General features: G+C 43.1%; 1 protein-coding gene across 1 annotated transcript in view; it reads left to right on the top strand.

Moving 5' to 3' along the window:
• Positions 1-17,002, top strand: part of LOC311223421 (uncharacterized protein) — a 116,707-nt gene that overhangs the window by 4,098 nt on the left and 95,607 nt on the right. Inside the window, exon 2 of the mRNA XM_084308209.1 lies at positions 13,177-13,307. Coding sequence (XP_084164335.1) covers positions 13,184-13,307 — 124 coding nt within the window. The 5' untranslated portion in view covers positions 13,177-13,183. The remainder of the gene's footprint in view (positions 1-13,176; positions 13,308-17,002) is intronic.

Below are 17,002 nucleotides of genomic sequence, written 5' to 3'. Positions count from 1 at the left end.
TTTGAGCACACAGGGCTAACGTTAGCTAGCAAGCAGCTATAGCTAAAACGTTAACTAGAAGCTAACCACTGTATACAGTTCCAGTAGACTAACATTACACCTCTGTGATTTAAATGTGTCCTTAGTAACTTATACTCGAGGGTTGTACTAGGGTTGGATGCAGTTCCCCGTTGGTCAGTCTGTCTGTTTTTCCATCTTCTGCTGTGTTTAACGTTATCTGTTTGCGAGTGCTCCTGATGGCTAGCCTAGTACCGCGGGACTTTTATTATTATATGTCCGCGGGTTGGCCAGTACTGCGCAAACGTTTATTAAACATTATATGTCCGCGGGTGGTCTTGTGCAGTGCTCTCGTGGCACTGTCAACTAAAGCGAACACTCGGAAGACGTGCACCGTTTGCCAGTGCAGTGATTGCAGAATGTTTTATTTTTTTGTATACTCGCCAGCAGGGGAGGAAACAAACTTTTTGGCTTACCAGCCAACTGGCGGGTATCTGATTTTTTTTTACCAGCCAAACGTAAAAAATACCAGCATTTGGCCAGTAAAGTGGCCTAATTTCCTCCCCTGGGTGCACCAGCACATAATTTAGGTGCACCCAAAAATGTCCACTGCGCCTTTTGCCACTGCAATAATATATTTTAAGCGTTACCTTTACCATTACCTTTTTTGTCAGTTTCCATACACATTAGTAATTTCTTAAGATGTTATGTAAATTATTGTAAAAAATAACATTGTATTACAGTTGGCTCGCAAAGTCCAATCCTTCACCTTTTTATGTCTATTTTAACACATTCAGCTCAGCTCCAGTTAGAGCTGTCCCAAGCCTGTTTTTGGGATTCGAACATTCACCAGGGTTTTTCGAACGGATGTTCGAACTTCGAACCATCGCTTTTAATCATGCAAACAATTTGCTCCTAAATAGGGAGGTGTAGTCTGACGTCACTTTGGACCGCCTGCGAGGTCCACCCGTATAGGGATTTGTCCACTGCCTCCCTCACTGTCCCGACATCCAAACTCAAAAACTTTGGTGATCGGGCCTTCTCTCGCACTGCACCTCGACTCTGGAACTCCCTCCCTCAGTCCATCAGAGACTCTCCTACACTCTCCACCTTCAAAGCTCGCCTCAAAACCCACCTGTTCTCCTTTGCCTTCAACCCCCCCCACCCATAAACCCCCCTCCCCTCCAACCTGATTGATGTCTGTCTCCTGTCTTTTTGTGCTATCATGCTGTCTTCTCTGTTCCCCCCCATGGTCTCATGTTCCTTTTGTTTTTGTTTTTGTTTCTTTGTTTTTACTTTGCTCCCGACTATTGTCAGCGACTTCGGGTCATTGAGAAGCGCTATATAAATTAAATTAATTATTATTATTATCTTTGGGAAAATGGATTATCGGCTATTGTAACAATTCTACCTCATGAACATTTGGAAAGCTTTCCATTTTTGCACAACATGAGTTCCCTTCTATCACTAACATTATTTGGTTGAAATAAAATCTTTTTTTTACAATTAATTTTAATTGCGAATAGTTTCATGTTGAGCTATAGATTGTGGATGAATAAGCACAGAAAGGTACACCATGCAAATGTTGATCTTTATTTGTTTTAAACGAGACGGGGCAATGGGCAAATACATTGTGTTTTCAAGACGATGGACCGGCCGGAAACAGCAATCATGTAACCCACTACACCTACCTTTAGACCAGGAAGTAACCACTACACCTCCCTAAGCCGCGTCTATACTTTCCGTAGCCGCATTTCTGCAGGACGCTCTCTGATTGGCCACTGACTGATGCTCTCTGATTGGCCACTGACATGTTTGCCCAATCGCGTGACGAGCTGTGTCTTTGCCCATTTCCGCGTCGAACAGCCTGCAAACTACCTGGCTTTCTATCGCCATGCTCTAAGACAAACTCTAACCTTAACCAACTTCGAAAGAGTGCCTAAGCTTAACCGTCGAAAGAACTTGCCGTCACGCTCTAAGACAAACTCTAACCATAACCTACTTCGAAAGAGTGCCTAAGCCTAACCAGTGTAGAAACTGGCGTCGGCCAATCAGAGAGCGTCCTGCAGAAATGCGGCTACGGAAAGTATAGACGCCCCTAAGCCCTATAGACCAGGAAGTAACCACTACACCTCCCTATAGACCAGGAAGTAACCACTACACCTCCCTATAGACTAGGAAGTAACCACTACACCTCCCTATACTAATAGTCTTTTGGGTATTTTATTTTGAAAAATGGCCACTTCCGCCCACGCCTCAACCCAGCGTAAGCATACTGTCGAGTCTTGACTAGCAAAGTTTAAGCACATAGCGCACATTGCTGCGGTTGAGTAGTAGATGTACCTACTTACTGGTCACGGAAGGCTTGAATAACGTTTGAATGATAATCCATTTTGTGAATACATTTGTTGAAACAGCTTTGTTGGCCGACGGCTCCTGCTATCTTAACGTTAGCTAAAGCTAAAGGGCTGCGGTCTAACGTTACATAGCTTAATTAACGTGTATAACATACCTGTGTAACGTTAAGCAGCTTGTGTTCCGCTGGGAAAGCATCACTGCATACACTTTGTTTAATCCAAATGTCCATTCGGAAACGTTGTATTATGAAACCAGTATGAGACGCTGTGTTTTTTTATCGTTTCAATCCGGAAAGTTGATGTCACAATAGGCTTGGGCGGTATGACGGTATTAAGGTATACCGGGGTATTTAGAAATACTGACGGTATTGATTTTCAATACCGTCCGTCACCGTCAAAATCACAGATGCGCTTCAGTTTCTATAACAGTGAAACGGGAGTTTTGAGTGTAGTGCACACACTGAGTGTAGTGCACACACGCGCCAGCAGAGGGCGAGACCGCTCTAGTGGAGCGAGTGGGTCACAACGGTGTTCACGTTTTACGGTAATGTTGCGACAGTGCTGTGAAAATACCGTAAAGCGTTGTGACGAGAGTTGGTGTGTTGTTGTGGAGCAACTGGTGGAGCAAGCAAATAATCCGTCTCTTATTATATGTGAACTAAAGAGTACAAGGTTTACACAACAGCCCCCACCCGCCTTTTTATTGTATTTGTACCGTCCTGTACTATCCGCTGTCAGCTGTTTATCTCTCTCTGTGAGCTACTGAGCTTGAATAACTAGCGTTAGCTCACGTTAACTAGCGTTAGCTCTGCGGCTAATCTTAGATTACCCTGAACTAAATCAATGACTAGGTTATAAAGCATTCGAGTAGTTTTCACTGCACATAGAAGTAGCCAAACAACGGGAGCATTTCGGGAGCATATCACCAAAACCCAGGCAATTTCTAGCCCTTAAGGAATCAAATAGTCTGCCATGGCTAAATGCTAACGCTAAAACGGTGCAGGACTACCATTCTGAGAGATGACGATGATTTGTTTACTTGGTAAATTTTTTTAGAACGCACATGGCCACGGGGGGAAAAATGATGCACACACATAGGCCTGCCGCGATAAGCAATAAATCGATTAATCGGCGCGATAATAAAAATTAATGCAATGATTTTGACGGGCGCGATTAATTGCTATTTGCGCGTTTGTTTTAATGAGGCGGAACCAGTACCCCTTGTCAGTCACTCTCCGTGTGGGGTGCGGCTGGCCTTACTACAGAGTACAGCACGGGAGCTCCGTGGGGCACTAGCAACACCACATAGCTTAACTACATTTCTCAATAGTGTTGCTCCTTTTAACCAAGTAGCGTTCTTTGTAGTGTAACGTTAGCTATTTTTAGACCCAAGTAGTTACTCGCTACTGCCTGGAGGAACTGGACTGCTAAATAAAGATTAAAGATCTAGCGTTGACTAGGGGTGGGACGATACATCGATCCAGATCGATACATCGATGTAATTATCAACAATCGAATCGGATCGATGCGATGTAATAAGATCGATTCATATCGATACTCTTATTTTGAAAATCCTGTGGCGAGTCTCATATCCGCCCAAGAACAACAGCAGTAGCTCCGTGTGTGTAGATGTTACAGCATAGCATTCTCCCTTTCTGTGTGTGTGTGTGTGCGCGCGTCTTTGGAAAGACCAGATGAGGTCAGAGGAGTTTGATGTTTAAATGTTATTTAAACATAAACAATATAATACATAATAAATGTAGGCCTATACATGATCATGCAACATCAACAAATTGTTGTAGGAACGGTTTGGGAGAGGGAGGTTGTGAGTTTTGAGTTCCAAAAAATGTAGCTTAAAGTTTAAAGCTCAATATATAAAAACGTGGCACTTTACAGTGAACAGGAGGTCTATTTGTATTAAAAACAATAGATTGATTTTCCTTTAAATGTCTGGAAGAGCTCAAAAATACAAATGTCAAATGATATTTTCATTACCTTTTTTTTGTTGATCTAAATGTTACTGATTGTGTTAAATGGGCATATGATATCATCTCATATCGATCGCAGGCACCTGAATCTAATCGTATCGTATTGTATCGTGAGAGACTTTGTGATATCGGCAAATATCGTATCGTTGTCCAAAGAATCGATATCGTATCGTATCATGATGAAACTGGTGATTCCCACCCCTAGCGTTGACGCTATCCTAGGGCTGAGCGATATGGCCAAAAACGTTATCACGATAAAATTATAAAATTATTTTCATATAACTCGATATCGATAATTATCGTCGATATAATTTCTGTCAAGTTTAATTAACTTCTTATGCCCGGCGCCGATGGATGGGCTATTAATAGGGCTGGGCGATAAAACGATAACTATTGCGATAAATTATTTCCTCGAAATAAACATGAAACGTGGTCGCAAAGTTTCGATATATCGATTTTCCAAGCTTGGCTCCGTTCAGCCTCGGCTCAGCACACTCACTAACAACAACCAACGTTACGTGATGACATGTTTACGCACAACAGCTAACAACCAATCAGTGAAGGAGATGGCCGAGAGCGAAATAGACCCGGAAGGAGGTAGGACTCACTCAACAAGGCTTGCTAGGCTAATTAGCTTGCACGGCGATGTTTTATATATTTACGTGCCGAGTATGTGTGTGTTTTGAATTCTGAGGCCACGTTTATAGTAGTGTGGGGTATACAGTTCGTTTCAATATATTGTGGCGGAAGAGAGTATTTTAGTGTCATATTTATTGTCATGAGATACTCCGCTTGTCGGCTAACTACTAACGTGCGCGGACTGATGACGACATCAACTCGACTTGAGACATTCGCAGTAGCATAAGAAGTTAATTAAACTTGACTGACATTATATCGACGATAATTATCGATATCGAATTATATGAAAATAATTTTATAATTTTATCGCGATAATGTTTTTGGTCATATCGCCCAGCCCTAGCTATTAATAGACTTGTTTTGCTGCTGCGAATGTCTCGAGTTGATGTCGTCATCAGTCCGCGCACGTTAGCAGTTAGCCAGAGCAAGCGTGTATCCCATGACAAAGACAATGTACTAAATATCACCCTAAAATACTCCGTTCAGCCCCAATACATTGCAATGACGTCCACCGCATACCCCACACTACTCTAACCGTGGCCTCAGAATTCACGCCACACACCCACTCGGCACGTAAACTATAAAATAGCGGCGTGCAAGCTAATTATCCTAGCCAGCCTTATTTCCAATGTACTAAATATCACCCTAAAATACTATGTTCCGCCCCAATACATTGCAACGACGTCCACCGCATACCCCACACTACTCTAACCGTGGCCTCAGAATTCACGCCACACACCCACTCGGCACGTAAACTATAAAATAGCGGCGTGCAAGCTAATTATCCTAGCCAGCCTTGTTTACTACTGGAGTCCTACCTCTCTACCCAGAGGTGCAGCGCGGGTCTCCTTCGCTGTCGGCCATCTCCTTCACTGATTGGTTGTTAGTGCGTGTGCTCATATCCAAGCTTGGAAAATCGATATATCGAAACTTTGCAACCACGTTTCATGTTTATTTCGAGGAAATAATTTATCGCGATAGTTATCGTTTTATTGCCCAGCCCTACACTATCCAATGCTAACAACATTAGCTAACAAACGAAATACAAAGTATAGCATAGCTACAACACAGAATAACGTTAATACAATTGCATGCATCATTGTTTACAATGAACGGGTGGGGCTAGTCAAAGGACTGGACACGGGGACAAGTTAAACATGAATTAATTTATTATAACAGGTAGTTTCGAGTCGTGCCTACGCACCACAGGGCTATTATTCTATTATATATGGCTTTGACGCTTCTTCCTCATCGTTGATTGCCTGTAGTAGCTGCATCTAACGTTAGTAGCTAACGTTAAAACTAACCTAAAGTTAGTTGTTCACCAACAATCTCAACATTTGTTTTATCATTAGCTCAAAAACACAGAACCGGACGAGACAAGTTGGCCGCTCATAGGTGCTGCTAGGATAATAACAACAATACTTCCGCTCTGGACCGGTGGGTGGGTTTCAAAATAAAAGTCTAAAACACCGGAAAATACGTTTATTTTGTACAGCGTTTTCCTCCACGAGTACTCGAGTACATCATGTGATCAATCGATCTGGATTATTTTTGCCCATCCCTAGTTTATCCTGTGCTGAAGTCTCCATTCCAATAGAGATGGTATATATTTTGGTGTTTATTTGATTATTGTTTCACTGCCTTTTTTATTTATTACGTTTCCAGTTTTTTCCTCGCCCTTTATTAACATTTTGTACATGGTACCGCAAGGTACATTAATAATACATGTACATGTTAAAAGGATGACACAAAAAGCCAGACAGAGGGCTTATTTCCAGTTTCAGTTTGTTTTATAATAAACAATCAAACTGAGCATTTTTTTTATTTAGGATATTTCAAATGTCTTCCAATGTTAAATAAAGGTTTATTGCACTTTGAAGCGGTTTCCTTGCATTATTATGCTATTATTATATTAGTAAAAAAAATAAAAAGGTTAATTGAAAACTTTTGGGATGGGGCGCCCCAGTGGCGAACCACATCGCGCTCAGCCGCGACACGGCCGACCCGGGTTCGACTCCCGAACCCGTCGTTATTTGCCGAATGTCTTCCCCCCACTCTGTCTCCCATTCCTCATCTGTCTCTCCCTACTGGACTGCCCAGTAGAAATAAAGCGATAAAACGCCCAAAAAAAAACACAAATAAAAAAAATAAAAAAAAACGTTGGGGAAATACATTTCTCAAAAAATAAATCTCTCAAAACCGCAATAATATTGCTTTCGCAATATTTTCTGGGACAATTAATCGCCCAGCAAAATGTGTTATCGATTCGTGACAGGCCCACACACATACAGACAGACAGACCTGTTGGGAGCTGGGAGCACCAGTGCGAGAAGGGAAAACATCCAGTCGCACGGCACTGAGATTTGGTCGCAAAATGCGACCAAAACAGGCGCACCCTGGAGCTAGGGGTGGGCGATATATGGAGTATACTCGATGTATCGCGGATTGTTCTACCCGAGATGTAGTACTGTACTCTATCGCGAACATCCAGTATTAGTTTATATGGCGCCGCCCGCGGCCGAGAGACACTCTCAGTGCTTTCCTCGAGAAGGGACGGCGGAGCTATAGGCTAACGTTAGTGTAGTGGTCCCGAGTGTAGCAGGCATGGCGGAGCTATAGGCTAACGTTAGTGTAGTGGTCCCGAGTGTAGCAGGCACAGCGGAGCTATAGGCTAACGTTAGTGTAGTGGTCCCGAGTGTAGCAGGCACAGCGGAGCTATAGGCTAACGTTAGTGTAGTGGTCCCGAGTGTAGCAGGCACGGCGGAGCTATAGGCTAACGTTAGTGTAGTGGTCCCGAGTGTAGCAGGCATGGCGGAGCTATAGGCTAACGTTAGTGTAGTGGTCCCGAGTGTAGCAGGCACGGCGGAGCTATAGGCTAACGTTAGTGTAGTGGTCCCGAGTGTAGCAGGCACAGCGGAGCTATAGGCTAACGTTAGTGTACTGGCCCAGAGTGTAGCAGGCACAGCGGAGCTATAGGCTAACGTTAGTGTAGTGGTCCCGAGTGTAGCAGGCACAGCGGAGCTATAGGCTAACGTTAGTGTAGTGGTCCCGAGTGTAGCAGGCACAGCGGAGCTATAGGCTAACGTTAGTGTACTGGCCCAGAGTGTAGCAGGCACAGCGGAGCTATAGGCTAACGTTAGTGTAGTGGTCCCGAGTGTAGCAGGCACAGCGGAGCTATAGGCTAACGTTAGTGTACTGGTCCCGAGTGTAGCAGGCACAGCGGAGCTATAGGCTAACGTTAGTGTAGTGGTCCAGAGTGTAGCAGGCACAGCGGAGCTATAGGCTAACGTTAGTGTAGTGGCCCCGAGTGTAGCAGGCACAGCGGAGCTATAGGCTAACGTTAGTGTAGTGGTCCCGAGTGTAGCAGGCACAGCGGAGCTATAGGCTAACGTTAGTGTAGTGGCCCCGAGTGTAGCAGGCACGGCGGAGCTATAGGCTAACGTTAGTGTAGTGGTCCCGAGTGTAGCAGGCACGGCGGAGCTATAGGCTAACGTTAGTGTAGTGGTCCCGAGTGTAGCAGGCACAGCGGAGCTATAGGCTAACGTTAGTGTAGTGGTCCCGAGTGTAGCAGGCACAGCGGAGCTATAGGCTAACGTTAGTGTAGTGGTCCCGAGTGTAGCAGGCACGGCGGAGCTATAGGCTAACGTTAGTGTAGTGGTCCCGAGTGTAGCAGGCACAGCGGAGCTATAGGCTAACGTTAGTGTAGTGGTCCCGAGTGTAGCAGGCACAGCGGAGCTATAGGCTAACGTTAGTGTAGTGGTCCCGAGTGTAGCAGGCAGGGTTAGAAATTAACATTTTTTTTCAAGGGCTTTCTTTGCCCCCCTTAATTGATTTTCGGGTTTTTTTTTTGTATTTCGGGGGCACTGAATTTTTATGATGAAAATTAACATAAGGATTATAAAACATTGTTGACACTTTTTTTTACAGTCTTCGTCCCTATGTTTGATAATGTAATGTTAATGTCTCCATATATAGGGCTCTACGCTAACCTTTTTCCCAAGGAGCACATGTGCTCCTAAATAAAATGTTAATAAATAAAATCTAAATAAAAATTTAGGAGCACACAAAGAAATTTAGGAGCACAGTGAAAATTGTTCAAGTAACACAGAGTTTATTAACTATTTATCTCATGCATTATTATACTGTGCGTGTGCACACTATGAATTGAAAATGGGGGACCCTGATGTAAACAAGACGAAAGTCTTTCTCTGGTCTGCATCCCCTTAACTTGTGTGTATTGAGCTGTACTGTATTGTACCCATTCTGCAATCTGTTAATAAAGTTTTCAATCAATCAAACGCAAAGGATATCGGTTGTCAAGCTGCTTTTGTATGTTGTAGTGTTGTTATGATACCAACATTTTGACTTTGATACAGATAGGAAAGGTAATGGAATATATTATTAGATGACAGAACATTGAAAATTCTTTATACAATTATTTAATTCATTATGAAATAGAAATTCCGTTTTTGGGTGGAACGTTTGTTGCAAGGAGGGAGGAGGCGGGGACCGCTGCGTGTTACACACAACACGGAGAAATGGTCTAGCTGCTTCGGTGCGTCGTTAACGTTAACGTCGGAAGAAATTCCCCACTAAGCCCTAAATTCAGAGCAGAGCAGTATCCTAATGACTTTTATGCTTCAGTCGATAAGGTGTTTTGCGAATTCTGTCAACATACCGTGGGGACTGGACCCGCAAAAACACGTGCGAATATCACTTCAAAAGCCATGTCAGCCGGATTCCTCTCTTTCTCCTCGTCTCTCTTTTGCTCAAAATAAAAATGAATGGGCTTCATGGCTGGCTGATTTTTTTGCGTTGTCTGATTCTGAATGTATAACTTGCCTAAGCCGGTACCGTGACTTTGTTTTCGGGCGCTACTGTGATTGAACGTTTATGCGCCTTGTGTAATGTGGGACTATTATAACAGCGGAGCTGTTTTGTAATAGTCACTCGTCTCGAGTAAATGATTTTTCCGGGTGGCGCACACACACATATTATTAGGGCCAAATACAAGGGAAATGCTCGCACTGTAGATCATATATATAATTAGTAAACTGTCGGGGGCATTTTCTGCCCCCCATAACTGATATTCGGGGGCATTTTGTCCATTTTCAAGGGCATTTTGCCCCGAGCCCCCGTTAATTTCGAACCCTGGTAGCAGGCATGGCGGAGCTATAGGCTAACGTTAGTGTAGTGGTCCCGAGTGTAGCAGGCATGGCGGAGCTATAGGCTAACGTTAGTGTAGTGGCCCCGAGTGTAGCAGGCACGGCGGAGCTATAGGCTAACGTTAGTGTAGTGGTCCCGAGTGTAGCAGGCACGGCGGAGCTATAGGCTAACGTTAGTGTACTGGCCCAGAGTGTAGCAGGCACGGCGGAGCTATAGGCTAACGTTAGTGTAGTGGTCCAGAGTGTAGCAGGCACAGCGGAGCTATAGGCTAACGTTAGTGTAGTGGTCCCGAGTGTAGCAGGCATGGCGGAGCTATAGGCTAACGTTAGTGTAGTGGCCCCGAGTGTAGCAGGCACAGCGGAGCTATAGGCTAACGTTAGTGTAGTGGTCCAGAGTGTAGCAGGCACAGCGGAGCTATAGGCTAACGTTAGTGTACTGGCCCAGAGTGTAGCAGGCACGGCGGAGCTATAGGCTAACGTTAGTGTACTGGCCCAGAGTGTAGCAGGACGACGGAGCTATAGGCTAACGTTAGTGTAGTGGTCCCGAGTGTAGCAGGCATGGCGGAGCTATAGGCTAACGTTAGTGTACTGGCCCAGAGTGTAGCAGGCACGGCGGAGCTATAGGCTAACGTTAGTGTAGTGGCCCCGAGTGTAGCAGGCATGGCGGAGCTATAGGCTAACGTTAGTGTACTGGCCCAGAGTGTAGCAGGCACGGCGGAGCTATAGGATAACGTTAGTGTACTGGCCCAGAGTGTAGCAGGCACGGCGGAGCTATAGGCTAACGTTAGTGTACTGGCCCAGAGTGTAGCAGGCACGGCGGAGCTATAGGCTAACGTTAGTGTAGTGGCCCCGAGTGTAGCAGGCACGGCGGAGCTATAGGCTAACGTTAGTGTAGTGGCCCCGAGTGTAGCAGGCACGGCGGAGCTATAGGCTAACGTTAGTGTAGTGGCCCCGAGTGTAGCAGGCACGGCGGAGCTATAGGCTAACGTTAGTGTACTGGCCCAGAGTGTAGCAGGCACAGCGGAGCTATAGGCTAACGTTAGTGTACTGGCCCAGAGTGTAGCAGGCACGGTGGAAAAGCGGTCAAAGCGGACTCCACAACACTAGTTCCATTCTTGAGGAAAGGGGGTGGGTTATATTGACAACGCTTGACAACAGAAGTTTAAACATAACTTCATATTTATTGGTTATTCGTTTCTGTATATCATCCACTTTCCATCTCCGTGTGTTAGACTCTTCCTGTTTACATTCGAGCGTGACGTCATCACCTACGGCAGCTTAGACGATCAAAACGCGAACCTAGAACAAAACCCGAGGGGGGGGGGGGGGGGGGGGGCTGGCTCTCTCGTTCGTTCTCGTGTGTTTGGCTAAAGTGGATAGAAAACACAGTACTGTGCAAAAAAAAGGCACCCAAGAGTTTTTATATAAATGGTCTTAGATGTAAATAATTCTTTTTATTAGTGTTAGACTACTCTTAGTACATTTTCATTACATTATTTTTTAAAACATCTTCATGGTTTAATAATGCAAACATATGTTGCAGGGACTTATTATAATCATCATATTGGCGTGACTGTATGCATCAAAGGGTTAAATCAAGCATTTTTAAGTGCTTTAGAGGAAATGTCAAAATATTGCGATGTATATCGTGTATGGCCAAAAAATATCGCAATATCATTTAGAGGCCATATCGCCCAGCCCTACCTGGAGCCATGTTAACGTAACGTAAATATAAAGAAATTGTTTATTTATGCTTTGCTGCTCACTGCTGAGTTTCATTATTATTTAAAACAACGATAGCATTCTAAAAGGATCCAAGTTTATTTCCTGTTGCCGTGTTAGCTAATTCTTGCCTCTCGAACCAGACAGATCTTGAAAGATTCATCTGGCCTCCCATTCGCGTCTATGCTTTTACCAACGCATTCGTGTTTCCGGGTTCCCGTTTTGCGCTCGGATTGGCCACGGCCCCCTCCTAGCTGCTAGGGTGAAGGGACTTGGCTTGGCTGGGAGGCTGGTGGTGGAGGGAGAGGGAGGAGGCGTGGGCTGTCATCTTTCAAATATATTTGTAGCTAAACAATTATATTTTATTTATTAGCCTATTCGTAATAATTCGTTATTAGCCTAGCTAACTCCGTATTATCTTGGCTTACCTGCAGTGGACGTGCATGGAGATGGAACACTGCGAGCAAAGCAGTCGAAAACGGCGCATTTCTGGAGACTAATGTTATGTTTTGACAACAGATGTTTTGACAAATTGCTTGTATTGCCACCCATACAAATGTTTTATTGCACTTGTGGCAACGTGCGTTGTCGGCATCGACTTTCGTAAAGTGTACCCAGACTTTCGTTTTGTTCTCTCCGCCATGATAATAATAATAATAATGAGCGCAGAGCTCGGTCTGTGTCCTCAGCGCTTCAACACAGACCGAGCTCTGCTATTATTATTATTATTATTATTATTATTATTATTATTATTATTATTATTATTATTATTATTATTATTATTATTATTATTATTATTATTATTATTATTATTATTATCATGGCGGAGAGAACAAAACGAAGATAACGCATGTTGCCACAAGTGCAATAAAACATCTTACACTCCAGAGTAGCTGAGTAAACATTTTACACTCCAGAGTAGCTGAGTAGCCTCTGTAATTTACCAGCCAAAGAGAGAAAATATATGCGCCATTGGCGCTTGGCGGGTGTTCATTTTGTTCCCTGGTGACCAGCACAGTGATTGAGTTGTGTAGTGTGACCAGCAGCACAGTGATTGAGTTGTGTAGTGTGAACAGCACAGACTAGTGATTGAGGATTGAGTTGTGTAGTGTGACCATCACAGTGATTGAGTTGTGTAATGTGACCACCAGCACAGTGATTGAGTTGTATGAACAGAACAGACTCTGTGCGCATGTGATTGATTTGTTAAGTTGTGTAGTGTGTTCTTTACTCTTTTCGTACCACAAGCATCAAGTCGGTAATCATTTGTGTTGGATGACAAAAATGTTGTCCTACTTTCCGCAGGCCGACCATGTCTGAACTGTTTATGGAATGCGAGGAAGAGGAGCTGGAGCCATGGCAGAAACAAGTCCCTGAAGTCAACTTGGTGGATGATGACGACGATGATGATGAGCCCATCTTCGTTGCAGAGCTCAGTATGTCACAGCACGCTTTAGGACATTGGAGTATTTCATCATCAAATAGTCTTGTATAATTTATTCATTGCTTCAAGTTAGGGCTGGGCGATAAAACGATAACGATAACTATCGCGATAAATTATTTCCTCGAAATAAACATGAAACGTGGTCGCAAAGTTTCGATATATCGATTTTCCAAGCTTGGCTCCGTTCAGCCTCGGCTCAGCACACTCACTCACAACAACCAGCGTTACGTGATGACGTGCTTACGCACAACAGCTAACAACCAATCAGTGAAGGAGATGGCCGAGACCCGGAAGGAGGTAGGACTCACTCAACAACAAGGCTTGCTAGGCTAATTAGCTTGCACAGCGTTGTTTTATATATTTACGTGCCGAGTATGTGTGTGTTTTGAATTCTGAGGCCACGTTTATGGTAGTGTGGGATATACAGTGGACGTCGTTTCAATATATTGTGGCGGAAGAGAGTATTTTAGTGTCATATTTAGCACATTGTCATGGAATCCACCGCTTAGAACCAACAGGCTGGCTAGGATAACTAGCTTGCACGGCACTGTTTTATATATTTACGTGCCGAGTATGTGTGTGTTTTGAATTCTGAGGCCACGTTTATGGTAGTGTGGGATATACAGTGGACGTCGTTTCAATATATTGTGGCGGAAGAGAGTATTTTAGTGTCATATTTATTGTCATGAGATACTCCGCTTGTCGGCTAACGTGCGCAGACTGATGACATCAACTCGACTTGAGACATTCGCAGCAGCATAAGAAGTTAATTAAACTTGACGGACATTATATCGACGATAATTATCGATATCGAATTATATGATTTTTTTTTTATAATTTTATCGCGATAACGTTTTTGGTCATATCGCCCAGCCCTACTTCAAGTTCATACTAGGGCTGACCTTCGAAATCTTTTTTGGAATTCGAAGCTTCGGGGCCGAGATTCGATTTTAATTCGAAGCTTCGAGATAAAAAAAAACTAAAAATAATAATAATAATAATCAAAATAAAAAAAATTATAAATGTTTTATGTTGTGGGACTTGTACAGAACTTTGTTCAACTTTGTCAGTGCTGTAAAGTTTAAACCTTTTAAAATCTTAGACAAACAAAACACTTTGCTTTCATGAAATATTGTAAGCCGTCATTTGAGGCTTTATAAAAGCAGCACAATGAACACAAATCTGTCGGTGCCGAGTCCGACCTCATCTTAATTAACAAACAAACAGCATTGCTTGTTGTAGTTAACAAACAAAAAAATCATATATATTAATCGAATTTTTTTTCCATATTCGAATCCCATGCCCATCGAACGAAGCTTCGAAGTATTTAAGACAGCCCTACTTCATAAAGACCTCTGTCATTTTTGCTGGACCCGGAGGGCCGGCTTACAATGGCGAATGTCTCTTACTGACTGGCGTCTTTCCGTGTGTGTCTGTCATATTGTCAATATGGTTCATGTCATGACTATTCATGGGGGGAAAAAAAAATATATATATATACCGTATATATTCATTTTTTTATATACTACATATATTACATAATCACTGTTGCTGGAGGATGATATAACAGTATTAGGGGTGTAACGGTACGTGTATTCATCCCGTCACGGTGCGGTACGTGCAGCCATGCGAAGAATACGCCCCACAGCGCAAACACACCAGTCGCACATGCAGGCACTTGCAGGTTCCGTGCGAGAACAGCGTGCGTGGCCAGGCACACCGAGTCCGACTTTAGAGCGGGCGAAAGTGCACGGAGAAAGGCACATTTACATTGGAACAGCTGCAGGGTCATTACAATTTTACAGTTTTCTTTCGTTTTCTTGTTCGCCCAATAACGTTAACCAAATGAAACCAATGGAAAGACACACGCGCCAACAAATACATCAACATTCTCCCCTGCCGGACTCACAGGCACAATCAAATAATAAAAAAAACGTTTCCGGACAGATCATCTGAGCTCCTCTCCAGTTGAACTGCTACTGTGTTTAAATCCAAATAATCCTCTGCCATTGTTGTAACATGTCATCTGTTCTCTAGTATTCAGTCTCTTCGTGAAGTTAAATTCTCTCTAGAAGTGAAACTGAAACTTAGCAAGGATAAGTTGTTAAAGGGGCAGTAGGCAAGTGGATGCCTGAACACAGAATGACACCAGTATCACTGACTACCACGGCAAGCCTATAGAAAATTATTCTATTTAATAATAATAATTATAATAATTATCATAAATATAATATATAAATGAAAAAATATATATATATATATTTAAAAAAAATTATATTAATAATAATAATTATAAATATCTTTTTTTCTGTTGTACCGAACTCGTACTGAACCGTGACCCCAATACGAGGTACGTACCGAACCGTGGCTTCTGTGTACCGTTACAACCCTAAACAGTATGTATGATACTTGATAACATGTCATGACTTTGTTTCATTGTTGAAACATAAAGGCATGAGTCTTGACTCACTATTGTTGAAACATGCAGGCATGAGTCTTGACTCACTATTGTTGAAACATGCAGGCATGAGTCTTGACTCACTATTGTTGAAACATGCAGGCATGAGTCTTGACTCACTATAGACTACCGCAACACTTCCGGTATTTTCAGCTCATGGGAGAGCGTGGCGGGATAAAATGAATGAATGTTGATTGATGTTGAAGTGCAGTGGTCTATAATTGTTGAAACACACAGGCATGAGTCTTGACTCACTATTGTTGAAACATGCAGGCATGAGTCTTGACTCACTATTGTTGAAACATGCAGGCATGAGTCTTGACTCACTATTGTTGAAACATCCAGGCATGAGTCTTGACTTGAGTCTTGACTCACTATTGTTGAAACACGCAGGTGTGAGTCTTGACTCTATTGTTGAAACACGCAGGCGTGAATCCTGACTCACTATTGTTGAAACACAGATGAGTCTTGACTCACTATTGTTGAAACACGCAGGTGTGAGTCTTGACTCTATTGTTGAAACACGCAGGCGTGAATCCTGACTCACTATTGTTGAAACACAGATGAGTCTTGACTCACTATTGTTGAAACACAGGTGTGAATCTTCACTCACTATTGTTGAAACACATGCGTGAGTCTTGACCAGAGTTGTGCTAGTTACTGAAAAATAGTAACTAGTTACCATTACTAGTTACTTCATTTAAAAAGTAACTGTTACTTTACTGATTACTTACACCAAAAAGTAATGCGTTACTGTGAAAGGTAACTTTTTAGTTACTTAACACTTTGAGCGCCACGCAATAGCGGTTATCTCTACCGCTAGATGGCCAGCTTGATGGTCGTTTCCAGTGTTTCACTATATTTGCAAAGCTGTGTGTGTTCTGTATTATAGCTGTGGAGACAATGGTGTGGCTCATTTGACAGACATTACTTGTAGTGCAACATGGAAAAAATAGTTTGTTTCTACACACTGTAGTTTGTAGTTTATTACACGCTAAACATCGCATTTCCAAGATAATCCAGTCTTTTTTCATAGATTGCGAGATAAACAGTGTTATGTGCAATAAGCCCGAATCGTTCTGGTTCATTCCTTGAACCCCCAAATACTCCCAAATCAAAGGTATATAACATATATTATGTACCTTCACAAAATCATCAAGGGGGGGGGGGGGGTCGTTTTACGTCCGGTGAAACGCAGAAATGTGATCGTTAGAAAAACACGTTTCACA

The sequence above is a fragment of the Notolepis coatsorum genome, assembly GCF_963971535.1.
Source record: "Notolepis coatsorum genome assembly, chromosome: 1".
NCBI lineage: Eukaryota > Metazoa > Chordata > Actinopteri > Aulopiformes > Paralepididae > Notolepis > Notolepis coatsorum.
Note: the sequence above shows the minus strand (reverse complement) of the source record. Positions and strands in the feature narration are given on the sequence as shown.